The 23836-nt window shown below is 37.9% G+C and overlaps 1 protein-coding gene across 19 annotated transcripts in view; it reads left to right on the top strand.

Annotated features, from left to right (window-relative positions):
* Positions 1-23836, top strand: part of PTPN20 (protein tyrosine phosphatase non-receptor type 20) — a 111967-nt gene that overhangs the window by 72742 nt on the left and 15389 nt on the right. For 17 of the 19 annotated variants that reach the window (XM_045040271.1, XM_045040269.1, XM_045040274.1 and 14 more), the window contains 2 exons: positions 8978-9126; positions 12360-12450. The exons of 1 other annotated variant lie outside the window; for it this stretch is intronic. In XM_045040271.1, the coding sequence (XP_044896206.1) occupies positions 8978-9126; positions 12360-12450 (240 nt within the window). The remainder of the gene's footprint in view (positions 1-8977; positions 9127-12359; positions 12451-23836) is intronic. One more of the 19 variants, XM_045040282.1, reaches the window with a different exon arrangement.

The following is a 23836-nucleotide window of genomic DNA, read 5'->3' as shown; positions in this document are numbered from 1 at the left end:
GAATTATAACTCAAAGGATGAAATAAATGTCTGAGTCCATACTAATATAAAAAAATAATTGAATATATAAATAAATGGGGAGAAGAAAGAGATGCAGAAGAATTCCAAATAAATCATGTTGATATTCCACTCTAAAGTAGATGTATTCCACTCTAATGTAGATGGAGCATAACATCCCATCCCTTAAGTGTGTGTTGTATATAGTGATTTTCTTCTAAAGAGTACAGTATGGAAATAGGGATAAAAAGAGGACCTTTGTAGTAAAGAAACATGATACACAGCTGTAACAGGTGAACAAGGTCAACATCAGTCATGTTGATAGTAGGTCCCCTTGATATGTTGTGATGAATATGGCACTTTACCTCTGTGATCTTCCCCAAAACTGATAACCCTAAGCTAATTATGAGAAAAACATCAGACAAATTCCAATAGAGGGGCATCCTAGAATATATCTGATCATTACTCCTCAAACTGCCAAAATCATCAAACACATGGAAAGTCTGAGGAAGCATCCCAGCCAAGAGGAGCCTAAGGAGACGTGAGAACTAAAGATCATATGGATTCCTAGATGGGATCCTGGAACAGTAAAAGGATATGAAGGAAAACTAAGGAACTCTGAATGAACTATGGACTTCAGTTAACATATTAATAATAATGTATTAATATTGGTTAATTAAATTCTTTTTTTAATGTTTATATATTTTGAGAGAGAGACAGACAGAATGTGCATGCACACAGAGTGGGGAGGGGCAGAGAAAGAGGGAGAGACACAATTCGAAGCAGATTCTGTGCTTTCAGCACAGAGCTTGATGTGGGACTCAAACTTGTGAAGCATGAGATCAGGATCTGAGATGAAATCAAGAGTCAGACACTTAACTGACTGAGACACCCAGGAACCCCCAAATCTAACAAATGTACTAACCTAGTTTAATTGTTAATAATAGGAGAAACTATAGCAGAGGATATATGGGAACTCTCTGTACTACCTACTAATTTTTTTGGTAAACATAGATCTATTCTAAAGTCTGCTTTTTTTTAAATTGTTCTCTAATTTCTCTTGTGACTTCTTCTTTGATCCATGGGTTATTTAGAAGTATGCTTTTAACTTTCTTAATATTTGAAGATTTTCCAGGTATGTTATTGATTTTTATTTAATCTCATTATGGTCCAAGGGCATAATTTATATTAATTCTTTTTAATTTGTTAAGGTTTGATTTTTGACCTAGAATATGGTCTATCTGGTGAAGGTACCACGTGCACTTGAGAAGAATTTTTACAATGTTGTTGGACAGAGTGTTTTATAAAGGCCAGTTAGATGACGTTGTTGTTTAGTTCTTTTCTGTCCTTGCTGAATTTCTGTGTACATGTTCCATTGATTCCTGAGTGAAGAGTTTTGAAGTCTTCAGTGATAACTGTAAATTTTCTTTCTTTCTTTTTTTTAAACACTATCAGTTTTTCATGTATTTTGAAGTTCTGTTAGGTGCATACTCATTTAGCACTGTTACGTCTTCTCTGTGATTTGACCTCTTTATCATTAGCAATTATCTTTTTAATTTTTAGAGCAGTTTTAAGTTCACAGCAAATTTGAACAGAAGGTACAGAGATTTCCCATATTCTCACTGCCTTCACATATGCATAAGTTCCTCCACTATCAGTGTTCCTCACCAGAGTGGTGTATTTGTGACTGATGAATCTGCACTGACGTAGCAATACCACTCTGAGTCCATAATTTACGTTAGAGTTCACTGGTGGTGTTGTATATTATATGAGTTAGGACAAATGTGTAAAGACATGTTTTCACCATTTTAGTGTCAAACAGAATAGTTACACTGCTCTAAAATTCTCTTTGTTCCCCTTATTCATCCTTCTTCCCCCAAGTAACGACTTTTTTAACCCTGGTAATGTTCTTGGTCTGAAGTCTACTTTGTTTCTGATATTCTCTGATGTTAATAGAGCCACTCCACCTTCCTTTGATTAGCGTTCCCATGGTACCTATTTTTCTATCCTTTTACTTTTAACTTGCCTACATTTTTGTATATAAAGTGGTTTCTTATGGGCATTGTATGATTGGGTCTTGCTTTTTCACCCAGTTTCCTGATTACTATTTTTTTAATTGGTGTATTTAGACTGCTTGCATTTATATTACTGTCTTTTAACTCTACCATCTTGCTAATTGCTTTCTATTTATTCTTTCTATTCTTTATCTTTTTTCCTTTTTTTTTTTGCAGATTTCTCTAGGATTATTTTGTAATAACATTTTATTTTCCCAATGGGTTTTTAGTTATACCTCTTTAAAAGTGTTCTCTTGGTTGCCCTAGGATTTATAATATATATACATCTTTAATTTTTCACAGTCTGTTTTTTCTATCTTCAAATAACATTATAACACTTGGCAAAAGGACCTTCCAATAGTGTCTTCCTAATTATTCCCGTGAATCTTTTGTACAATTGTTGTCAAATGTTTCTTTTACATAACAATAATTATGAAAAATATGTATTCAGTGCTTTTGTTTTAGATAGCCAGTTACCCTCCAGGAAAGTGAAAATTAAGGAAAAAAAGAATTTTATATTTATCTACTTTCATGGAATTTTTACAACTTTTCATTTGTGTAGAGTCAGTTTCCTGTTCTGTAGTATATTCCTTCTGCCTGAAGATCTTCCTTGAGCATTTCTTACAGTGCAAGTGTGCTGCTAATGAACTCTCAGTATTTGTCTGTAAAAGTGTTTATTTCTCCTTCATTTGTTCTGAAAGACATTTTTGTTGGTTGTAGGATTCTGGGTTGTCTTATAACTTGTATTGTTGATGATGAGCTTTTGTATTTGAGCCTTGGTGTCTTTCATTCATTTTGGAGGATCCCCAACCATTGTCACTTCAAATATTTCTTCTGCCCAATTCCACTCTCACTCTCTGTTCTATTTTGGGTTTCTAATTATAGGAATATTAATCTGTGTGATATTGGGCTGTAGTGCTTGGATGCTGTCTACTGTGGCTTCCCTGACTCTTTTTGCTCTTTCAGTTTGAGTAATGCCTATTGACCTATTTTCAAGTTTGCGGATTCTTTTCTAGTCTGTATCAAGCCCATAGATAAGCCCACTGATAGCATTCTTTATTTCTATTATAGAAATTTTCATTTTTAGGATTTCTGCTTGATTTTTTATGGTTTCCCTAGCTCTGATGAAATTCTGCATTTGTTTATGCATGTTGTCCACTTTTCCACTGAAGCCTTTAACTTCAATCTTACTTATTTAAAATTCATTGTCTGATAGTTTTAACATTTATGTTGTATCTCTGTCTGGTCCCTTTGATTGCTTTATCTCTTGGCAGTTTTATTTTTTTACTTTACTTGCTTCTTTGTGTACATATAATTTCTTTGTTGAAATCTGGATATCTTGTGTTCTAGAGACTGGGGTTAATAGGAATAGGCATACCTCTTCCTTTTGTAGGCCTTCAGTCTGGTGAGTTAAGTCAGTTTAGTCAGGAATTGAGCAGGGTTTGAGTTTTTATGTTGCTAGGGTTACGCCTAGTGCATCACCAGCTTCAAATTCCTGTATTGCTACCTTGTGCTTAGAATGGAAAATGCCAGAGGGTTTATTTCAATGTCTACCCTCTGCTTTAGGTCTCCGCATTGCACTTGAACCTCAGAGAAGGTTTCTGTCAATGACCTTGTTCATTTCCCAGCAACAGAATGCTCTTGTTTGTAATTATGTTACTTGCTAACCTAATTGGGGGTGGGAGTGCATTCTCTGTTGTCTTTATTGAGCATTAGTTGTAGACAGGTGCAGTGTCCCTGCCTTCTCAGTTACCTGTCTTTTCTTTAGGGGTAGAGGATATGTTATGGTCTGAGCCTAGGATGCTTTCCTCCCCTCCCAATTCCCAAAGTTATTGTGTCTTAACTTGTGTTTGTGGACAATAGAGTTTGCTGCCCTTTTCCCAACTTCTTCTGTTTCTGATCCTTAGGGAAGATAGGGGAAAGGAACTGGATGGGACATCATACCTTGCCTGTAGAAGCTGCTGCTTCCCTCTCTGCGCTTGTGCCAGGAAGGATGATTTCTGGAGTTCCTCACTGTATCTTAAGTTTTCATTCTGAACTTCTGATGATGTCCATACATGCACTATCTTTTATTTTTTGTCTCTTCTTCCACAAACCATGAGATCATGACCTGAGCTGAGATCAAGAGTGGAACGCTCAAGTGACTGAGCCACTTGCGTGCCCCTGTAATCATGTAGTTTTGATCTTTATTTTCTTAGGTCTGTAAACTTATTTTTTACCTCATTCTTTTTTTTTAATTTAATTTTTATTTAAGGTTATGATTTAGCATTCGTTGGGTTGAATCCAGAAATCCCTATTTTCTTTCTTTCTTTCTTTCTTTCTTTCTTTCTTTCTTTCTTTCTTTAATATGAAATTTATTGTCAAATTGGTTTCCATACAACACCCAGTGCTCATCCCAACAGGTGCCCTCCTCAATGTCCGTCACCCACTTTCCCCTCCCTCCCAACCCCATAAACCCTCAGTTTATTCTCAGTTTTTAAGAGTCTCTTATGGTTTGGTTCCCTCCCTCTCTAACTTTTTTTTTTTCCCTTCCCCTCCTCCATGGTCTTCTGTTAAGTTCCTCAGGATCCGCATAAGAGTGAAAACATATGGTATTTGTCTTTCTCTGTAGGACTTATTTCACTTAGCATCACACTCTCCAGTTCCATCCATGTTGCTACAAAAGGCCATATTTCATTCTTTCTCATTGCCACGTAGTATTCCATTATGTGTATAAACCACAATTTCTTTATCCATTCATCAGTTGATGGACATTTAGGCTCTTTTCATAGTTTGGCTATTGTTGTAAGTGCTGCTATAAACATTGGGGTACAAGTGCCCTATGCATCAGCACTCCTGTATCCCTTGGGTAAATTCCTGGCAGTGCTGGGTCATAGGGTAGATCTATTTTTAATTTTTTGAGGAACCTCCACACTGTTTTCCATTATTTTCAAGGCACTTCCCAGGTGATATTGATACAAATGTAGATGTGGCAGGGCACCTGGCTGGCTCCACTGGTTAAGCGTCTGACTTGGGCTCAGGTCATGATCCCACAATTTGTGAGTTTGAGCGCTGCATTGGACCTGTGTTGACAGCTCAGAGCCTGGAGCCTACTTCGGATTCTGTGTCTCCCTCACTCTCTGCCCTTCTCCCAGTTGTGCTCTGTCTCTCTCTCTCAAAAATAAACAAACATTAAAAAATTTTTTAAAAATGTAAATCTGGCCTCTTTTCTGATGCTTTCTCCATCTAAACCTCTGTCCCCCATAGGTGTGACCTCCCCTCTGGCTCTAGGGTAAGACCTGGGGAGGCATCAGAACTGAGATGTAGGGGAGTTTTGCTGGCACCGGTAGGGAACAGCTAGGGAGGAGCTGGAAGGATGGCTTGAATTCTGCACAAAGGTTTTTTTGCACCCTAGTCTGTGCACTTGGGTGGAGGTTGCTGCAGATGTTGTATAGGGGCACCAGTGATCACTCTAGCTGATTCTTCAGCACTCATTTCGTCTCTTTTCCATCGAGCTGCAGCAAGGCAGGTTGAGAAATTGCTTTTAACTCAGGGTGTGAACCTGAATGATCTGAGGACATGCCAGTTAGGTTTTGCCGGTTTTGTTTTGCCAGCTATGTTTCAGACCCTTGGCCTGCCTGAAATTCAGGTAAAGGTTTGTTGGATGCTTTGGGGAAACTTTGTCCTTGCATTTAAGAAATAGTTTGTATGTGGGGCGCCTGGGGAGCTCAGTCAGTTAAGTGTCCAACTTCTGCTCAGGTCACGATCTGGCAGTGCATGAGTTCGAACCTCTCATCGGGTTCTGGGCTGACAGCTTGCAGCCTGAAGCCTGCTTTGGATTGTGTGTCTCCCTCTCTCTCTTCCCCTCTCCTCCTTGTGCTCTGTCTCTCTCTCAAAAATAAACATTAAAAATTTTTTTAAAAAAGAAAATAAATAGGTTGTAAGCAAGAAAATACATGGCTCTGATTGCTGTTGACCATCTTTTTGTGACCATGAGGAGAATCTAGCTTTATAATAGCAGCTGGTCTCTGGATAACAGACTATAAGTGATGCAAAGAATCTGGGTTGTTAGTAGTATTTTATAAATTGTGGTAAAATACACAGAACATAAAATTTATCATCTTCACCATTTTTCTGTGTACCGTTCAGTGGTATTAAGCACATTCTTACTGCTGTGCAAGCAATACCACCATCCATCTCTAGAACTTTTTCCTCTTCCTCAACTGTAACTCCGTACCCATTAAGTACCTACTCTCCATTCTCCCTCCCCCAGCCTCTGACAACCACCATTCTACTTTCTGTACTGTGAATTTGACTACTTTAGGAACCCAATATAAGAGGCCATTCTGTTTTTTGGGGGGCATCTGGGTGGCTCAGTCGGTTAAGGATCAATTGGACTCATGGTTTTGGCTCAGGTCATGATTTCGCAGTTTGTGAGACTGAGCCCCACATCTGGCTCTGTGCTGAGAATGGCTGAGCCTGCTTGGGATTCTCTCTCTCCTTCTCTCTCTGTCCCTCCCCGCTCGTGTCTCTGTCTCTCAAAATAAATAAATAAACATTAAAAAAAGAGGCCATTCTGTTTTTTAAAATCTCACTTTTAAACTCATTTAAAATAATTTATATTCCATTACTTCTTCCTACAGATAATAGATCTACAATATAAGTTATGTTCCATTCAGAATGGATTAAATTTTTTTTGCCTACCATATTGCATTGCTCATTTTTTTTCTTCATCTTTCATTTTATTTCCATCTTGCTCAGTAACATGTATAGTTCTGCATCTCCTTGATTTTTCAGTTTGAGCATGAATGAATTCTTGTTGAATCTCATTCCATTTGATTTGATTTGATTAGTTATCTTCCATTATAAACTACACTTTGAGGGCTGGATTTTGGCTGAGCAGATAATGACAAATGTGCAGAAGGGTTAGGGGAAAAGGAACAGAAAACTCACAGGGTGTGGATGAATTGTTATATAGAAGATATTATAGATTAGCTTACTCAGCTTTGATCACATCCTTCTCCTAACATGTCTTTCTGTATGGCCCAGGCAGGAAAACTAAAAATTACATTTCCCGGAAATCCTGAAGTTATGTGAGTTTGACCAGTTGTATGCACTTAGCCAAGACTTAAATCTGTGGAGAAGCTCTCAAGTTGCTGGTACGCACCATAACACGCATGGTATTCCTTGTGTCTCATTATAACTGAAATGGTACATCACTAGCACCAACAGTTGTGGTGCTGACTTTCTAATTCCTCCATGGTTGCTATAATAGTGTCATCCAGGAGCTAGTGGTTCGAGCAGCAGTGTCCAGCTTCCTCAGATTCCTCCTTACAGCAAAGCTAGCAGTTTTTGTGGTAGACCATTCTGCACTGTTATTTTTGGACCATGTTAGGGGGAAGCACCTGTTCTTCAAACCTGTCCAATGATGTCACACCAAATAGCTAGAAAAGAACTGCCCCTCTGCAAAAGTCCCATTGCCATTGTTGTAGCTGAAGCCTGACCTGTCCACCTCGATTGGAATTCTTGGACCAGGCCACAATAAAAAGAAACCAAATTCAAAATGATGTTAACCACAGAAATATATTTTCTCCCATAATGGAAGTACAGAGGTAGGAAGTGTTCCAAGTTCAATTTGATCAGTTTCTCAGTGATGTCATTAAGAGCATAGGTTCTTTATGTATATTTTTTTCATATTTGTTGTATTCAGCTCATTCCTTTTATGTCACAGTAGGGCTGCTTGTAATAATCAGGGTCTTATACGTCTCTATCTATGTCTGGGCAGAGGATGGAGATGAGAGAGAGGCTTGCTTCTCTTCCTTGCCCGCAAGCCCTGAATATACTTCTTGCTTCCCATTGGATCAAGTCGTCTACATATTGCTGAATTATTCACTGGCAAGGGAGTCATTGTGGAAGGATCACTTATGGCTTTAACTAACTATCCCTATTCTTTTGTGGAATTGCTTCTTGTATATATATATATATATATATATATATATATATATATATATACATATATATATATATATATATATATATATATATATATGCTGGTGTTAACTTTATTTTTGTTCATATTATTTGGCTTTGAAAAGAGATTTTGAGAACTGGCTTCACATGAGCATTTTAGTTCAAAATTCTGAAATTTTAAAAATATTCTTTTAATACTGACTTCTGGATTTATTGCATTTTGGTCAGTGGACATGATCTGTAAAATTTCGGCTGCTTGGAATCTAGATTGTCAACATGACATAAAACATCATCATTAAAAAAAAACCCTCCATGTGTACTATTGAATAGCATGTATTCTCTTCTATTATTATTGGTTATAAATGTGTAACTATATAATGTATATATATGCATATGATACATAATTACAAGTTATATATTATATATATTTTCTAGTCTTATTAATAATATCACATAGAGCCTCTCTATCCTTGTGGGGGGTGTATTTGTGTTGTATGTCTGTGTGTGCATGAGTGTCCTTGATCTATTTTAGAGTGAGAAGTGTGTTAGACTCTCCACATCCTCTCCTCTCAAACTCCAGGGATGTTAAATACTTGGTCTGAGGGAAGACAAAATTCTCACTTTTTCCCATCCAAGTCTTGTTTGCACATGCTTGCTGTGCATAATTGTCAATACATATACTCAATTCACATTGTTAAATAGAACACTTCTCAGTCTATAGCATCTTTTATTTATATAGCACTTAACAGTTTTTCCAAGAATAGTGGGTTTTGTGTAATTTCAAAGTACATAATCATGATTTTTCAAACCAAGAATACTTTCTTTCAAAGTAACAGATTTCTTCACTTCTGGAAACACAAATTTCCAGTAATCCATAGGTGGCTGTGCCTTTATTTAAGAAAAAACAACAACAGAAAGAAAATCTCCCTTCACATACATACAAGTAACTTACAAATGTGAATTTTTCTTTTTCTTAGGTATACAAATTGTTTCTGAAAGGGAGCTAGCTCAGCTGGCTCATGTTCGACCATTAATATTCAGTTTTCGTGAGCAATTAACCATCAAGGATTGTTTTAACGTGCTTGAGAAAAAAGTAGCAGAATTTGAAATCCTCCAGGAATTTATGGTAAATATTTTGGTCTTAACAGAAGTCTCTGATTTTCCACATTACTACTAGAGGTTTTTTTTTCTTTTTTTTTTTTCTGTGTTTTTTAAAATGAGTACTTTGTTTTTATTATTTTTTTTTAATTTTTTTTAAACTTTTTTTTTCAACGTTTTTTATTTGTTTTTGGGACAGAGAGAGACAGAGCATGTATGGGGGAGGGGCAGAGAGAGAGGGAGACACAGAATCGGAAACAGGCTCCAGGCTCCGAGCCATCAGCCCAGAGCCCGACGCGGGGCTCGAACTCACGGACCGCGAGATCGTGACCTGGCTGAAGTCGGACGCTTAACCGACTGCGCCACCCAGGCGCCCCTGTCTTTGTTTTTAAATATTAAGTTTGTTTTTAAAGAAATAGGTGTATATAGTTAAAAAAAGAGGTTAAATAGCATAAAAGGTTATAAAATGGATAAAGTATCTTTCTTTTTCTCTCTTGACTTCCTAGGCTCCCTTTCCACTATTAACTTTGTCATCCAAATGTCCAGAAAAGCATTAGCATGTACTTTATTCACCATTACCCTTTCCTTCCTTAAAAAAAAATGTGTCACCTGAGAAATAATTTCCAAATATATTATCAGTACATATAGCTCTATCTCCTAAAATCTCATTCTTTTTAAGGGTTGCATAGTATAGTTAGTTGTATAGCTCTAAAGGCCTTCTTTTCTTTACGTAGTCCCCTATCATGCTCATTTAGATTGTTCTAGGCTACTATGAACAGCAGTTACCCCCTTCATATGCCTGTACATATGTATGAGTATCCTTTTTTTTTAATGAAAGACTCCATCATAAGTATATCTTTCTTTGTTTTTTGTTTGTTTTTTCTTTTAATTTTTTAAATATTTATTTATTTTTGAGATAGAGTAAGAGAGAGAGACAGCATGGGGGAGAGGGGCAAAGAGAGAGGGAGACACAGAATCTGAAGCAGGCTCCAGGCTCTGAGCTGTGAGAAAAGAGCTCAACGTGGGGCTTGAACCTACAGATCATGATATCATGACCTGAGCTGAAGTGGGACACCTAACCGGCTGAGCCACCCCTGTATTAGTATTCTTTAGAACAAATTACTAGGAAGACCACCAGTATTTTGTGCTATTTAATTTTTGGATCTTTGCTTATCTCTTACATGACAAATGATTTCTTGTTGATGATCTAACTGACACTTATTTGAGAACAGAGGAATTACTTTCCATATTTTTTTAAGCCTTTTATATTTATTTTAGTGAACCGTTAGTTCCAATTCTTTGCTCAATTAATGTTTATTCTTTTTCTTATCAATTGATAGTTTTATATAATGAAGAAATTGTCTCTTTTGTATGTGCTTTATATGGTAACTTTCCTCCCTTGTTGTTTGTGCCACACATACATGTGCGTGCATGCACATACACATTTAGTAAGAAGAGAGGTAAATTTAGTGGTCAAATATGGCAATCTTTTGGGACTTCAGGGTTTTCTGTATCCTTTAGATGCCCTTTCACTCTAAGATCATAATTATTTCATGTTTCTTACTAATATCTTTTAAAATGTATAAATTTTTAAAAATGTATAAATCTTTGATCCAACTAGAATTTAATTTTTTATAAGGTATTTGTTAGGGACCCCACGTTATATATCTATCCTCTTGTCCCAAGATCCTCTTGAAACTTCTATTCAGTGATGTAAAAGGCCACTTCTATTATATACTGAAGTGATATATACATTTTAATGTATTCTTGGACTTCTTCCATTGATTTGTTTATTCATATGCTGTTACCAAACTCTCTTAATTAGTGTAGCTTCATGGGATCTTTTACTGTTTGTTCAGACCAGTCTTCCCTCATTTACTCTTCTTTTACAGAATTCTTCTAGTTCTTCCTACAGATATTTTTTCCCAAGTTAATTTTAGGATTAATTTGCATAAAAATTAAAAGGGTAAAAATCTTACTATCCTACTGCTTAACACCTTCTCTAGCTTCTCATCGGCCATGCCAGTAGTTGCCAGCGCTTATTTAAAGACTGGTGGTGCCAGGTTGGCTACCAAAGGGTTACTGAAGAGCTTTTGAAAAGTATAGACTCATAGGCTTTATCCACAAATATTCTCATAGACTAGGACTGGATACATCTCTGCTTCTTTTGTATATGAAACAAGGCCTTCCTGGGTAGTTTTCGTTTCCCTCTGGGCTAGATCATGTTCTCTGTTCTCTTGTTCTCATCCTATTCACTGTTTCCCCAAGAGGAGATGTATGCCCCCGGGCCTTTATTCCTGTCCTTTTACCTGGAGTGGTACCTGCTCACCTCCGCTCTCCTTGCCTTCCGCACACACACATACTGTCATATGACTAACTTGATGGCAGTCATCAGTGCTACCATCATACTAGCATCTCTGTACATTGATCTCATAGGTCCCCCTCTGACTGCTCTGATAGCTCCTTAAGGATGGGAACATTTTCAGGTTCATCTTTGTATCCCAGTATCTAGAAAAGTGCTGAGTATGTATTAAATGTTCAATCAGTGTTTACTGAATTCACACTTGGTAATGAAGTTTTTTTGGAAGGGAGAATTCCTTAATTGATATCTGATAATTCCTTCATGGGCCAAGGAGTAAATTGTGAGTCTGCTTATATTTTTTTTGGTTTATATGTTTATATATATATTTTTGCTGTTATTTTTATTTGTTTGCTTATAAAATGATAGATTTATGGGTAAGTCCAAGAAGGGAATGTTCTGTATTGGCTTTTTTATGAAAAAGGAAAAATATTGAAGTTTAAGGGAAAAACGCATCTTTAGAGAGATTAGCATTTTCTTATCAAACAACTTGTTGATTGACATCTCAAATTTGAGGTATTTTCTATAGTATTTTTTTTAATGTTTATTTGTTTTTGAGAGAGGGAGACAGAGCATGAGTAGAGGAGGGGCAGAGAGAGAGGGAGAGACACAGAATCCAAAACAGGCTCCAGGCTCTGAGCTGTCAGCACAGAGCCCGATGCGGGGCTCAAACCCACGAACCACAAGATCATGACCTGAGTCAAAGTCAGACACTTAACCAACTGAGCCACCCAAGTGCCCCTTTCTGTAGTATTTTTTAATGCGTTATCACACAACACATTTAACATTGGGTCATGCCATATAGAGGTTTAAGGATCATGAACACTAAGCAAAGGCAGATTTTTTTTCTTGTTTCTTTTTGTCGTAGTAAATATGTGACTTATATTTCTTACCTTTTAAAGACTTTAGATTTTCAGAACCTACCTGGTGAGTTCAACTCTGGGAATGACCTACGCAACAGAGACAAAAACAGATATCGAGATGTTCTTCCATGTAAGCTAAAAATGGTTTTATTTTCCTGTTTACATTGCGGGAAAGATAAAAAGTGGGTTGTATGGCTTTCAGTATTAGGCATTAGGCATTAGGCATTAGGCATTTTGACCTGTGATCATGACAAAGAGCTCTGGTAGCTAGCTAGTGGGTGGCCTGGGCATATTCTTAAATATGCTAGAACATGGTCAAGTTCAAGTCTTCTATTCCAGGTACTTCTTCCAGCAACTAACATAGGGTTATTTACAGAAGTCTTTAAACCTTCTTCTTATGCATATGCTACTTGTCAGGCCATGAACTATATCCAAAATATAAAGTCTGGTAGTCTGAGACACCTCTCACTTTTGGTACCCCAAGCCCTAACCACCTTCCTTGGCCATTTTGTTTAGACACACGGATACAATGCAGCTATTTATATCCTCTGCCCTGGACAATAAAACTGCCAATCTACCCTGCAATAGGAGGTTGCTCTTTGATTTTCTCTAAGGGCCCTCCACATTGCTTCCCTGTACTGGGTGAAGCTAGTGCCCCTCTCCTTCCCACCCAGTTGCTCACAGGATTTATCTGTCTCAGGCCATCCAAAGAGTAGAAACAAAATACAAGACATTTTTAATTTTAGGCAGGAAATCTCATTCTATGCCTCGCATTCCTTTCAAAGTAAAATATTTTTCGTGTTACTTTACCATTTTTCTTCCTCCATCTTGACCTTTCTCCTTCCTCCTATATCTTATTTACTGTAACCACCCAGTTGTCCACACCAGAAAACTTTGAGTCACGCGCAATATTCAAAAGTGGTCACAAGCCCTTTTAATTCTACTTCCTTAATACCCCCAGAATCTTCCCCCATGTCTCAGTTCTAACCACTGCTTGGATTGAGCCGATTTCATCTCTCGGCTGGTCTGTCTTCTTCACTGCTTCCATGCCCAGCTACTCACAGCAGCTACTGAAATGACTTTCCTAAAACACAAATCCCTTCCAAGCTCTTCTTTGGCTCCCTGTTACTGTCATGGTAAAGCTCTTTAGCATCGTGGCATCTATTCCACCTCTGTTGCCACAGCTCTCTGACAGAACCTCTTTTGGTTTCTGGAATTCATTCTCTTTCTTTGTCTCCAGGCCTTTGAACCTGTGGTTCTTGCAAGAACCATCCATCCTCCTTTCTTTTCTGAGGTAATTCCTACTGTTTTTCAGAGCTAGCTCAGCCCGACCTTCCTTGTGTTCCTCAAAGCTAGGTTTGGTGTTTCTCTAATAGTCTCATACCACCTTGTGACTGACCTCCCCAATTTACCAAATTATATTTTATTTATCTATTTATGCTCCTGTTTCTCCCACTAGACTTGAGGTGGTTATCATAGAAATTAGGGTAGAATAGTGACTGCCATAATTAGGTAAATACCTTTATGTTTAGTTGGTTCATTCAGATCTAAAATAGCTTTATTATTATAGACTAATGAGTACCTTCCCAGATAGTTAAAATATTAATTCTGCTATCTTCTGTGGGGAGAGTGTGCAGAAGTACATTGATGAATATTCCTGAAATCAGGGTAACGTTTAAGAGATAATACCAACAATTTGGTGCTAGTCTGAGAAGTCAGAGGTTCCAGTTATGTAATTCCTACACCTACATGTGCAGTGAGCCCTCAAGGAACCAAATGCAAACAAGACTTTAAAATGAGGATTACAAGAAGCTTGTTTTAGGATATGGGGTACATTTGACATTTGATCTGGCTTGAACTCTTTACTCTGGGTACAAGAAGAGTGACAACTAAAGAGAAAAGAGATGTGAAGATACAAAGAGTAAAGTTCAGTGATTAGGAAAACAGTATGGCATTTCTTCAAAAAGTTAAAAATAGCACCAGCAATTACACAACTAGGTATTTATTCAAAGGATACAAAACTACTGATTCGAAGGGGCACATGCACCCCAATGTTTATAGCAGCACTATCAACAATAGCCAAAGTATGGGAAGAGTCCAAATATTCATCAACTGATGATTGGATAAGGGGATGTGGTACACATATGTAATGGAATATTACTCAGCCATCAAAAAGAATGAAATCTTGCCATTTGCAGTGACATAGATGGAACTAGAATGTACTATGCTAAGCAAAATAACTCAGTTAAGGACAAATACCATACGATTTCACTCATCTGTGGAATTTAAGAAACAAAATAGGTGAATATAGGGGAAGGGAAGGAAAAATAAAATAAAAGCAAAAAGGGAGGCAAACCACAAGAGACTCTTAACTCTAGAGAACAAACCAAGGGTTGCTGGAGGGGAGCTGGGTTGGGGAGATGGGTTAAATGGGTGATGGGCATTAAGGCAGGCACTTGTTGTGATGTGTACTAGGTGTTGTTGTATGTAAGTGATGAATCACTAAATTTTACTCCTGAAATAAAACAAAACAAAACAAAACAAAAGTTCAATGGCTAAAACTAAGGAAAATCATGTAAAACTCTTTGCTTTTCTCTTAAAAGAAAATCAGTTGTTATTCAGTCAACTTTTGTTTTAAAGCCCACTGATTTATCTACCTTATACTACAGTGTAATTTAATCTCAAATAAGCGTCCTTAAGTAACAATCATAGAAAGTTTTTTTTTTCTTTTAGAGAGAGAACATGCACGTGCATGTGAACGGGGGTGGGGGGCAGAGAGGCAGAGGGACAGAGAGAGAGAATCTCAAGCAGGCTCCATGTTCAGTGTGGAGCCCAATGTAGGGGTCAACCCCAGGACCCTGGGATCATGATCTGAGCCAAAATCAAGAGTTGGGCACTCAGTCGACTGAGCCGCCCGGGTTCCTCAAAGGTTTCTTTGATTTCTTCACCACACATTTTTTGAAGTAATAGAGAAGGTTCAAAAAGAATCACATCAAGAAAGCCAGGAAAATAATTCATTTATTCCTCTCTTCAAATGCTGGGAAGACTAATTGGGAGATTCACATATCTTGGCACACTGCAAGTATATGCAAGCCTCACTTTGCATGGCTCCAGTATGCACAAATTTCAGTTAGTGTGTTTAGTGAAGAACACCATTCCCCCAACAACACAATTCAAATTTCAGTGATCACAATATATTAACTATGAGTAATTGCATAAAGTACAAACTTCACTTCTAGCTCTTCAGTCTGCAGATTAATATGTAAATAACAGATGTGCATCATGATCAGTGACTAACCATGTCATTTTTCTTTTACTTCTTTTAAAATACTACTGCAGTTGGTCACTGTGTACCTGTTACTCAGCTCATGCACAGATAGCAAAGCGCATAGTTTTGTTGCCTCCTTATTTTTTAGCGATAAGCCCACATCACCTTTTATAAAAATGGGTTATCAAAAGCTGCTTGGTCAACAAAGATGAACTGGAGCAAAGAAAAGAAAAGTAGTAACACTGGGATGAAATCCTAATAGAACAAGAATAGAGCTAAGAAGAAATAGTGCCTTGGAAAAGGTTATAGAACAATCATAATTTGTTCTGTTGATTATTAAGATCTTTTGCAAAGTTTCAGCTTGTGCAGTCATATTTATGGCCCTATACTACTATGCAAAGCAGGAGTGGGCCTTATTATGTAGCCCAGGGATTTTTAGGTATAAAGTAAATATCTTGCATTTGTATAGCATTTTATAATTTGCAAAGCATTTTAAAATGCATCATCTTATATAATCTTTATGAAATCCTCCTGAAGTAGACCATTGGATATCATAATTTCTACTTCACAGAAGAGGGAATAGCTCTGAGGTTAAAAGGTGTTTTGAAGGCTAATAAAGGAGTGGGGCCATACCACATGTCATGGCCTAATACTTTTTCTGTTTCTTGTCTTCGGGTCAGGATCTACTCAGAACTAACTAATAATGATAGTGACTTAGATTTCTATTAGTTTTCCACTTTACAGAGCATGTTTTCATATATGTCATGGAGTGCTGTCTACAGTTATTCAAGGAAGGCAGAGCAGACAATATCTGAATTTTAGGATGCAAGTAATGAGGAAGGGATAATTTCAACAAATGGTTCTGGACAGTTGCATTTTCATATATTTAAAAATGAACTATACCCTTATCTCACACCTTACATAAAAATTAACTCAAAATAGATCATAGGCCTAATATGAATTAAAACCATAAAACTTCTGAAGAATACTTGGGAAAAATTTAGTGTTCTTGAGTTTGGCAGAGTTTTTCTTAATAGGACACAAAAACCCCAAATTGCAAAAGAAAAAAAACAAATTAGACTTCTTTGATTAAAAAAAAAATATTGCTTTTTCAATGTACTGTTATGAAAATGAAAAGGCAAACAATGGACTGGGAGAAAACACATTCAAAACATTTGTCTGACAAAGGACTTTTGTTTAGAATATGTAAAGAAATTGGGGCTCCTGGGTGGCTCTGTTTGGTTAAGTGTCTGACTTTGGTTCAGGTCATGGTCTCTTTTGTCCATGAGTTCGAGCCCTGCATTGGGCTCTTTGTTGACAGTTCAGAGCCTAGAGCCTGCTTCGGATCTGTGTCTCCCTCTCTTTCTGACCTTCCCCTGCTTGCTCTCGCTCTCGCTCTCACTCTCGCTCTCACTCTCACTCTCACGTGCTCTTTTGCTCTCAAAAATAAATAAGCATTAAAAAATATTTTTAATTAAAAAAAGAAGAATATGTAAAGAATTTCTATGGCTTGATAGGAGGACAAATAACCCAACAATAAGCGAGCAAAATATTTAAGTGGCCGCTTGAAAGAAGATGTATGGATGACAAATATGTGAAAAGATGTTTATATCATTAATCAGTAAGAAAATGCAAATTAAAACTATAATAAGATACATCTTATATGAGATACACTTTACATCCGCTACAATGGAAGTGAGTTTAACAGTTTCTTATAAAGTTAAGCATGCTATTGCTGGGTCATAGGGTAGATCTATTTTTAATTTTTTGAGGAACCTCCTCACTGTTTTCCAGAGTGTTACTTCATTGTCCTCCAGCTTCCAGTGTTTCAGGTAATAAATATGATGGTATCGTGACCTTATTCTAATTTTTTAATGTTTATTTATTTTTGAGAGAGAGGGAGAGAGAGAGAGAGAGAGAGAGAGAACGAGAACAAGTGGGGGAGGGGCAGAGAAAGATGAAGACACAGAATCTGAAGCAGGCTCCAGGTTCTGAGCCATCAGCATTGAGCCCATTATGGGGCTTGAACCCACGAACCATGAGATCATGACCTGAGACAAAGTCAGACACTTAACTGACTGAGTCACCCAGGCGACCTGGCCTTATTCTGTAAGAAACATATTCTTTCATTCATAAACCTTATGGCATTTTAATTTTTTCCTGGAATTCAGAAATGTTACCATGTATGTTTCATTTCATTGGTCTTATGTAGAATTCATAGAACCTTTTAATCTGAAGACTCAGTCTTCCTTTAGCTCTAGGAGAGTTTCTTCAGTTATTTAGTAATTGGTCTTCCTCTCTCTAATCTGTTTTTCTTTTTCTGGAGCTCCTATGATTTGTAGGGTTGGTCTCTTGGATCTTTTTTCTAAGGCTTTCATCTTTTTCCCAATTACCTCTTTACTTTTGCCTTTTGGTAGTTTTGCATATACTTCCTCCCCCCCCCCCCCCCCCAGCCTAGTTTTAGGTCTTGCTTTCTTTCATTTGGTCTTCTAAGGAACTTATTTAAGTTTCAAGAAAACCTTCCTCCTTCCAATCATCTATTAAAATTTTTAGCTTGTGTGCTGCTTAATCTTATATGTCAACTTGGCTAGGCCACACTACCCAGATATTTGTCCAAACATGAGTCTAGATGTTGTTGCAAAAGTATTTTTAGACGTAATTAAGACTTAGATCACTGGGCTTTAAGAAATTCAGATCATCCTCTCTAATATGGATGAGATTCATCCAATCAGTTGAAGGCCTTAAGAAAAAATGATTGAAGTTCCCCAAGGAAGAAGCCATTTTGCCTCCAGATTGCCTCTGGACTCAAGACTGTAACATCAGCTGTTCTTCGGATCTCCAGCCTGACAGCCCTGCAAATTTCAGACTGGCTGCACAGTTGTGTGAGCCAGTTCCTTAAAATGAATCTGTCTACTGTGTGTATATATATATATATATATATACATATATATATGTATATATATGTATATATATATATATATGGCCTATCAATTCTGTTTTTCTGGAGAACACTGACTAATATAAATTTTGGTACCAAGAATGATTCTAGAGGAACAGAATCTTAAGGATGAGTTTTATGAATTGGTTTCCTACTCTGATAAAATTTAAAGGCACTAATGACTCTATTTCTAGTAGTAAAGAGAGCAGTGATAATCCATGGTGTAATAATGGTAACAGAGATAAATAAAATCTCACCATTGGCTTTTCCTTTACAAATACTTATAAGAAGCAAGGTCTGGATGACTGTGTATTTTATACCTTAGAACATTTTTGTCAACTAACAAATATAATGAGATTGGCTGGTTGTTTCTAATTGTGCTATGCCAAGTCGGGGAAAAAAAGGATGATCTCAGGAATTTGAATTTCCAGCTCAAGCATCACATAAATGACCTAAAAGTGTTCATGTTTTCCCTGAAAGAAACCCTTATATCCTGTAGCCATGGAGCTCAGAATGTTGAAAATCAAACCCAGAGTCTCATCCTATGAATGGCTGACTTACTTTGCAATTTGAATTCCATACTTTGCAGGGTGTTTGCTATTAAAGTGAGGGCATAGAATTTGAGAAAGAATGGGATTCTGAAAAACTGAGAACATATGGCAAAGTCCTGGTAAAGATAGGCACATCAAACCCCTAAATGCTGAAGAGTCTTGTTTGCCAGTACTACTGAAGCTGGCACTAATCTGACACTAATTCCAGGAGACCAAAAGTGTCACCCTGGCCCACCAGGAAGAGGGGTACTTATGGAGGTCAGATAAGCAACGGAGTTTTAGCTTGGGTCCATTTCCTAGTGGGTTCGGTGTGTTCTGAACCACTGTGGTTATTTCTGAAGTTCTGGAATGCATACTTGGAACAGGCATACTCAGCAACTGGCAGAATCCCTACCTGTGGAGTGAGGCCAGTTATGGTGGAAAAGGCCAAATGGAAGCCTGTAGATCTGCTTCTGTCTAGGAAGATAGTAAACTAAAAGCGATGCTGCGTTCTTGAGAGAGCACAGAGAGATTAATGCCACCATTAAGAATTTAAAAGGTGCAGGGGTGGTGATTCCCACCACATCCCCATTCATCTTACTTATTTGACCTGTGCAGAAAACAAGTGGATCTTGGGGAATGACAGTGGATTATTATAAGCTTAAGCAGGTGGTGACTGTAACTATAACCATTGTACCAGGTGTGATTTGATTGCTTTAGAAAATTATTACATCCCCTGGTACCTAGTGTATACCTGTTGATCTGGCAAGTGCTTTTTATCCATATCTGTTAGTACCCCCACCAGGAGCAGTTTGCTTTCAGCTGACATGGCCAGCAATACACATCCAATGCCCTATCTCAGGAATAGATCAGTTCTCCAGCCCTATGTCATAGTTCCCAAGGATTTTGATTACCTTTCCCTTACTTAAGACATTATACTGGTCCATTATATTGATGACATTATGCTGATTGAATCTAGGGAATAAGAAGTAGCAATTAACTACTCCAGACTTACCAGTAAGACATTTGTGTGTCACAGGGTGGAAAATGAATCTAACAAAAATTCGACCTCTTTGAAATTTCTAGAGGTCCAGTGGTGTGGGGAATATAAAAATATTCCCTTCTAAGGAGAAGGGTAATATGTTGCATCTGGCCTCTCCTATAGCCCAAAGAGGGAGAATGCCTCATGAACCTCTTTGGACTTTGGAGACAGTAGATTCCTCATTTCAGTGTGCTACACTGGCTCCTTTAGTAATATGGGTTTTGAGTGGGACCCAGGACAAGTGCAAGTTCTATAAGTCCAGGATGCTGTACAAGTTGCTCAGTTGATCCAGTAGATGCAATATCAGTGGAAACTAGGGGTACTGTTTTGAGCCTTTGGCGGGCCCCTATGGCTGAATCAGAGCCCAGGCCATGGGCTTTTAGAAAAGCCCTGCCAATCTCTGTGTATAACCACTCACCTTTTAAGGAACAGTTTTGCCTGCTATGAGGTATTAGTAGAGACTGGACACTTAACTATAGGCCATCAAACCAGAAAGTAGAGCGTGCAAAGCAGCACTCCATCATCAAATGGAAGTTGTAGATACAAGGTTGGGTTTGAGCCGGCCTTGAAGGCACAAGTAAGTTAGATGAAGGGACCAAACTGTCCCTGGTCTTCTTTCCTTTACCTCCTCTCTTCCAGCCTGCATCTGTGACCTCATGAGGAGTTCCCTACGATTAGTTGACTGAGGAAGAGAAAATTGGGATGTTCTTTACAGATGGTTCTGCACCATATGCAGGTACCACCTAGAATCTGTAGACAGCAGCAACACTACAGACTTTTTGGAGGGCACATCCCTGAAGGACAGTGGTGAAGGGAAATCCTCTCCGTTGGTAGAACTTTGGGCAGTATACTTGGTTGTCCGTTTTGCTTGGAAGGAGCAATGGCCAGAGGTACAAATCTGTACCAGTTCAGGCGCTGTGGCCCATGGCTTAGCTGGATGGTCAGGGACTTGGAAGGAACATGATTGGATAGTTGGTTACAAGGAGTTCTTGAGGAAGAGGTATGTGGCTAGACCTCTTGGGATGGGCAAAAATAATGAAGATATTTGTGTTGTATGTGAATGTTCACTGAAGGGTGAATTAAGGAGAGGATTTAATAATCAGGTGGATAGAATGACTCATTCTGTGCATACCAGTCACTTTCCCGGTCACCCGTGCATTACCCAGTGGATTCATGAACAAAGTGGATGTTCTGGCAAGAATAGAAGTTATGAGTAAGCTCAGCAACATTAACTTCTAGTCACCAAGGTCAACCTTGCTGTGGCCTGTGCTGAGTGCCCAATCTGTGCTGTAGAGATCAACAGTGAGGCCCCAATATGGCACTGTTTCCCAGGGTGTTCAGCCAGATACCTGACAGCACGTTGATTACATTGAACTACTTCTATCACAGAAGGAACGGTGCTTTTTTCAGTGCCTTTTTTTGTTTGTTTGTTTTTTACAGAATAGATGTTGTGTATGGATTTGCCTTCTTTGCATGCAGTACTTCTACCAAATCTACCCTCCAGAGACCCACAGAATGCTTTAGCTAACGTCATGATAGTCCACACAGCATTGCCTCTGACCAAGGAGCTCACCTTGAGGCAAATGATTTGTGGCAGTGGACTCGTGCTCATGGAATTCACTGGTCTTAACATATTCCTCATCCTCCTACAGTGGCTGGGTTGATAGAACAGTGACATGGCTTTTTGAAGACTCAGTTACAGTGCCAGCTAGGTGGCGGTACCTTAAAGGGCTGGGGCAGTGTTCTCTTGGAGGTCCTATGTGCTCCAAATTAGCATCCAGTATATGTTTCTGCCACAGCCAGGATTCAGGAACTGAGAACTGGAAATGGGAGTGGCACAGCTCACTAAGACCTCTAGTGATCCAGTAGCGAAGTTTTGCTTCCTATCTCTGTGACGTTATGCTCCGCTAGTCTTGAGGTCTTAGTGGCCGTCTTCAGTAATGTTGTCTGGCATTTGAAGTGGTCTTTCCTTGAGTCTTTCTTGAGGGCCAGCAGATCATAGAGTTACTTGCGGAGACTGTGGAATCTAGAAGAACTGCTGCATAATAGGGAACAAATTACTTAGCCACTTTGAGTAAAAATGTCTCATCTGAAAAGCATGCATAATGTACCTCATTCAAAGGATCGTTTTGAAGTTCAGATGAGGTGATGCATGCAGAATACATACATGCTGCTTGGGCCAGGGTGCATGTTAGCACTAAATTATACAACTGTCTCTTCCCTTAGGGGAACATTTCTCCTGTGATCACTTGAGCTATTTCCTTACTACTGTGTATTCCATAGTTTTGCTTCTGAAATTCCTTTTATGTATTTTCTTTATATGCTCTGTACTCCCTAACATTTTACTCATTATTATCATTGTTTTCATCTTTTTTTCTGAGTTCATGGGGAAATCTCTAAGCCAATTTTCTAAATCACTAATTTGTTTTTCTATTCACTTCTCACTTTCGAGGTTTTAATTGAGTAATTGTGGTTTTTATCTGAAGGCAAGCTTTTATTAGTTTAGATTGTTTGATTTTCACACAGTTAATCTCCCTTTTAAAAATAAATACTTTTCTACTATAAAGTAGTACAAGTTCACTATAAACAATTAGGTAATAAAATAGCCACTACTAGTATTTTGGTGAATACTTGCCAGGTTTATTATTATTATTATTATTATTATTATTATTATTATATGTTTATATAAAGTAATATAATGTATTTGTATATATGTTCATATATGAGGAAGACCTTTTGCTTTTGTTACCTCCTTTATAATTTAATAACATGTCAATAAACATGTTATTCTTTTTAAATAATAAAATAATGTTCTCATATTTCATTTTATTTTTTTATTATTTTTTTAATATGAAATTTATTGTCAAATTGGTTTCCATACAACACCCAGTGCTCATGCCAAAAGGTGCCCTCCTCAATACTCATCATCCACCCTCCCATCCCTCCCAACCCCCATCAACCCTCAGTTTGTTCTCAGGTTTTAAGAGTCTCTTATGGTTTGGCTCCCTCCCTCTCTAACTTTTTTGTATTTCATTTTAAATGAAAATAGCTTTTAAAGTATTCTTCCCTCTTATAGGAAGGAAAACCTTTGCTATGATTTTTAAAAATTGTACCCTTTTGTGAAGTACTAGCCTTCTTCATATATCTAGTGATTTTTTTCCTATTTATTCATATTTACAAGGGAAAGTTTATGTTTGCTATGTTGGAATTTGAAAAGGGTTCTATCAGAACTTGTGTAAGACCCTGTTTAGTTATCTCAGTCATACCCTATTTGCCAGATAAGTGGCCCACAGGACTCTGAGTAATAGGGAGGGGCTCTTGGTGAGACCACTGCCTGGCAGGGAAGGTCTGTCCTTTGCTGAGGGCATTTATTGTCTGTGTGGGAGCAGTGGTTGAGCCAGAGGTCCAGATGTCTATGTAAAATGAAGAAAGAGCTCTGGGGCCAATGGAGTTTGTGAGTAGGCCAAGTAATTGGCTTCCTCTTTCATATTTGTTGCAATAGTTCATGTTTCATGAGTCCCATGTTACTTGGAGCAAATCCCCTTCATAACATCATTTTGCCATAATACCTTTGCTTTGATTACATACTGTTTCACCCAGTGAATGCTGAGGATGGATATAAAAGTTGACTATCATGTAGTTGGGGCATTGGTAGAATTCCATTAATCCTAGGGTTTGGATCTGATCAACTATCACAGTCATTTTTTTTTTTTTTTTAAATCCTGGTCCCTACTGCTC

Source organism: Felis catus, chromosome D2 (genome assembly GCF_018350175.1).
Source record: "Felis catus isolate Fca126 chromosome D2, F.catus_Fca126_mat1.0, whole genome shotgun sequence".
Taxonomy (NCBI): Eukaryota; Metazoa; Chordata; class Mammalia; order Carnivora; family Felidae; genus Felis; species Felis catus.
The sequence above is the reverse complement of the archived record's forward strand: the minus strand, read 5'-3'. Positions and strand labels throughout refer to the sequence as shown.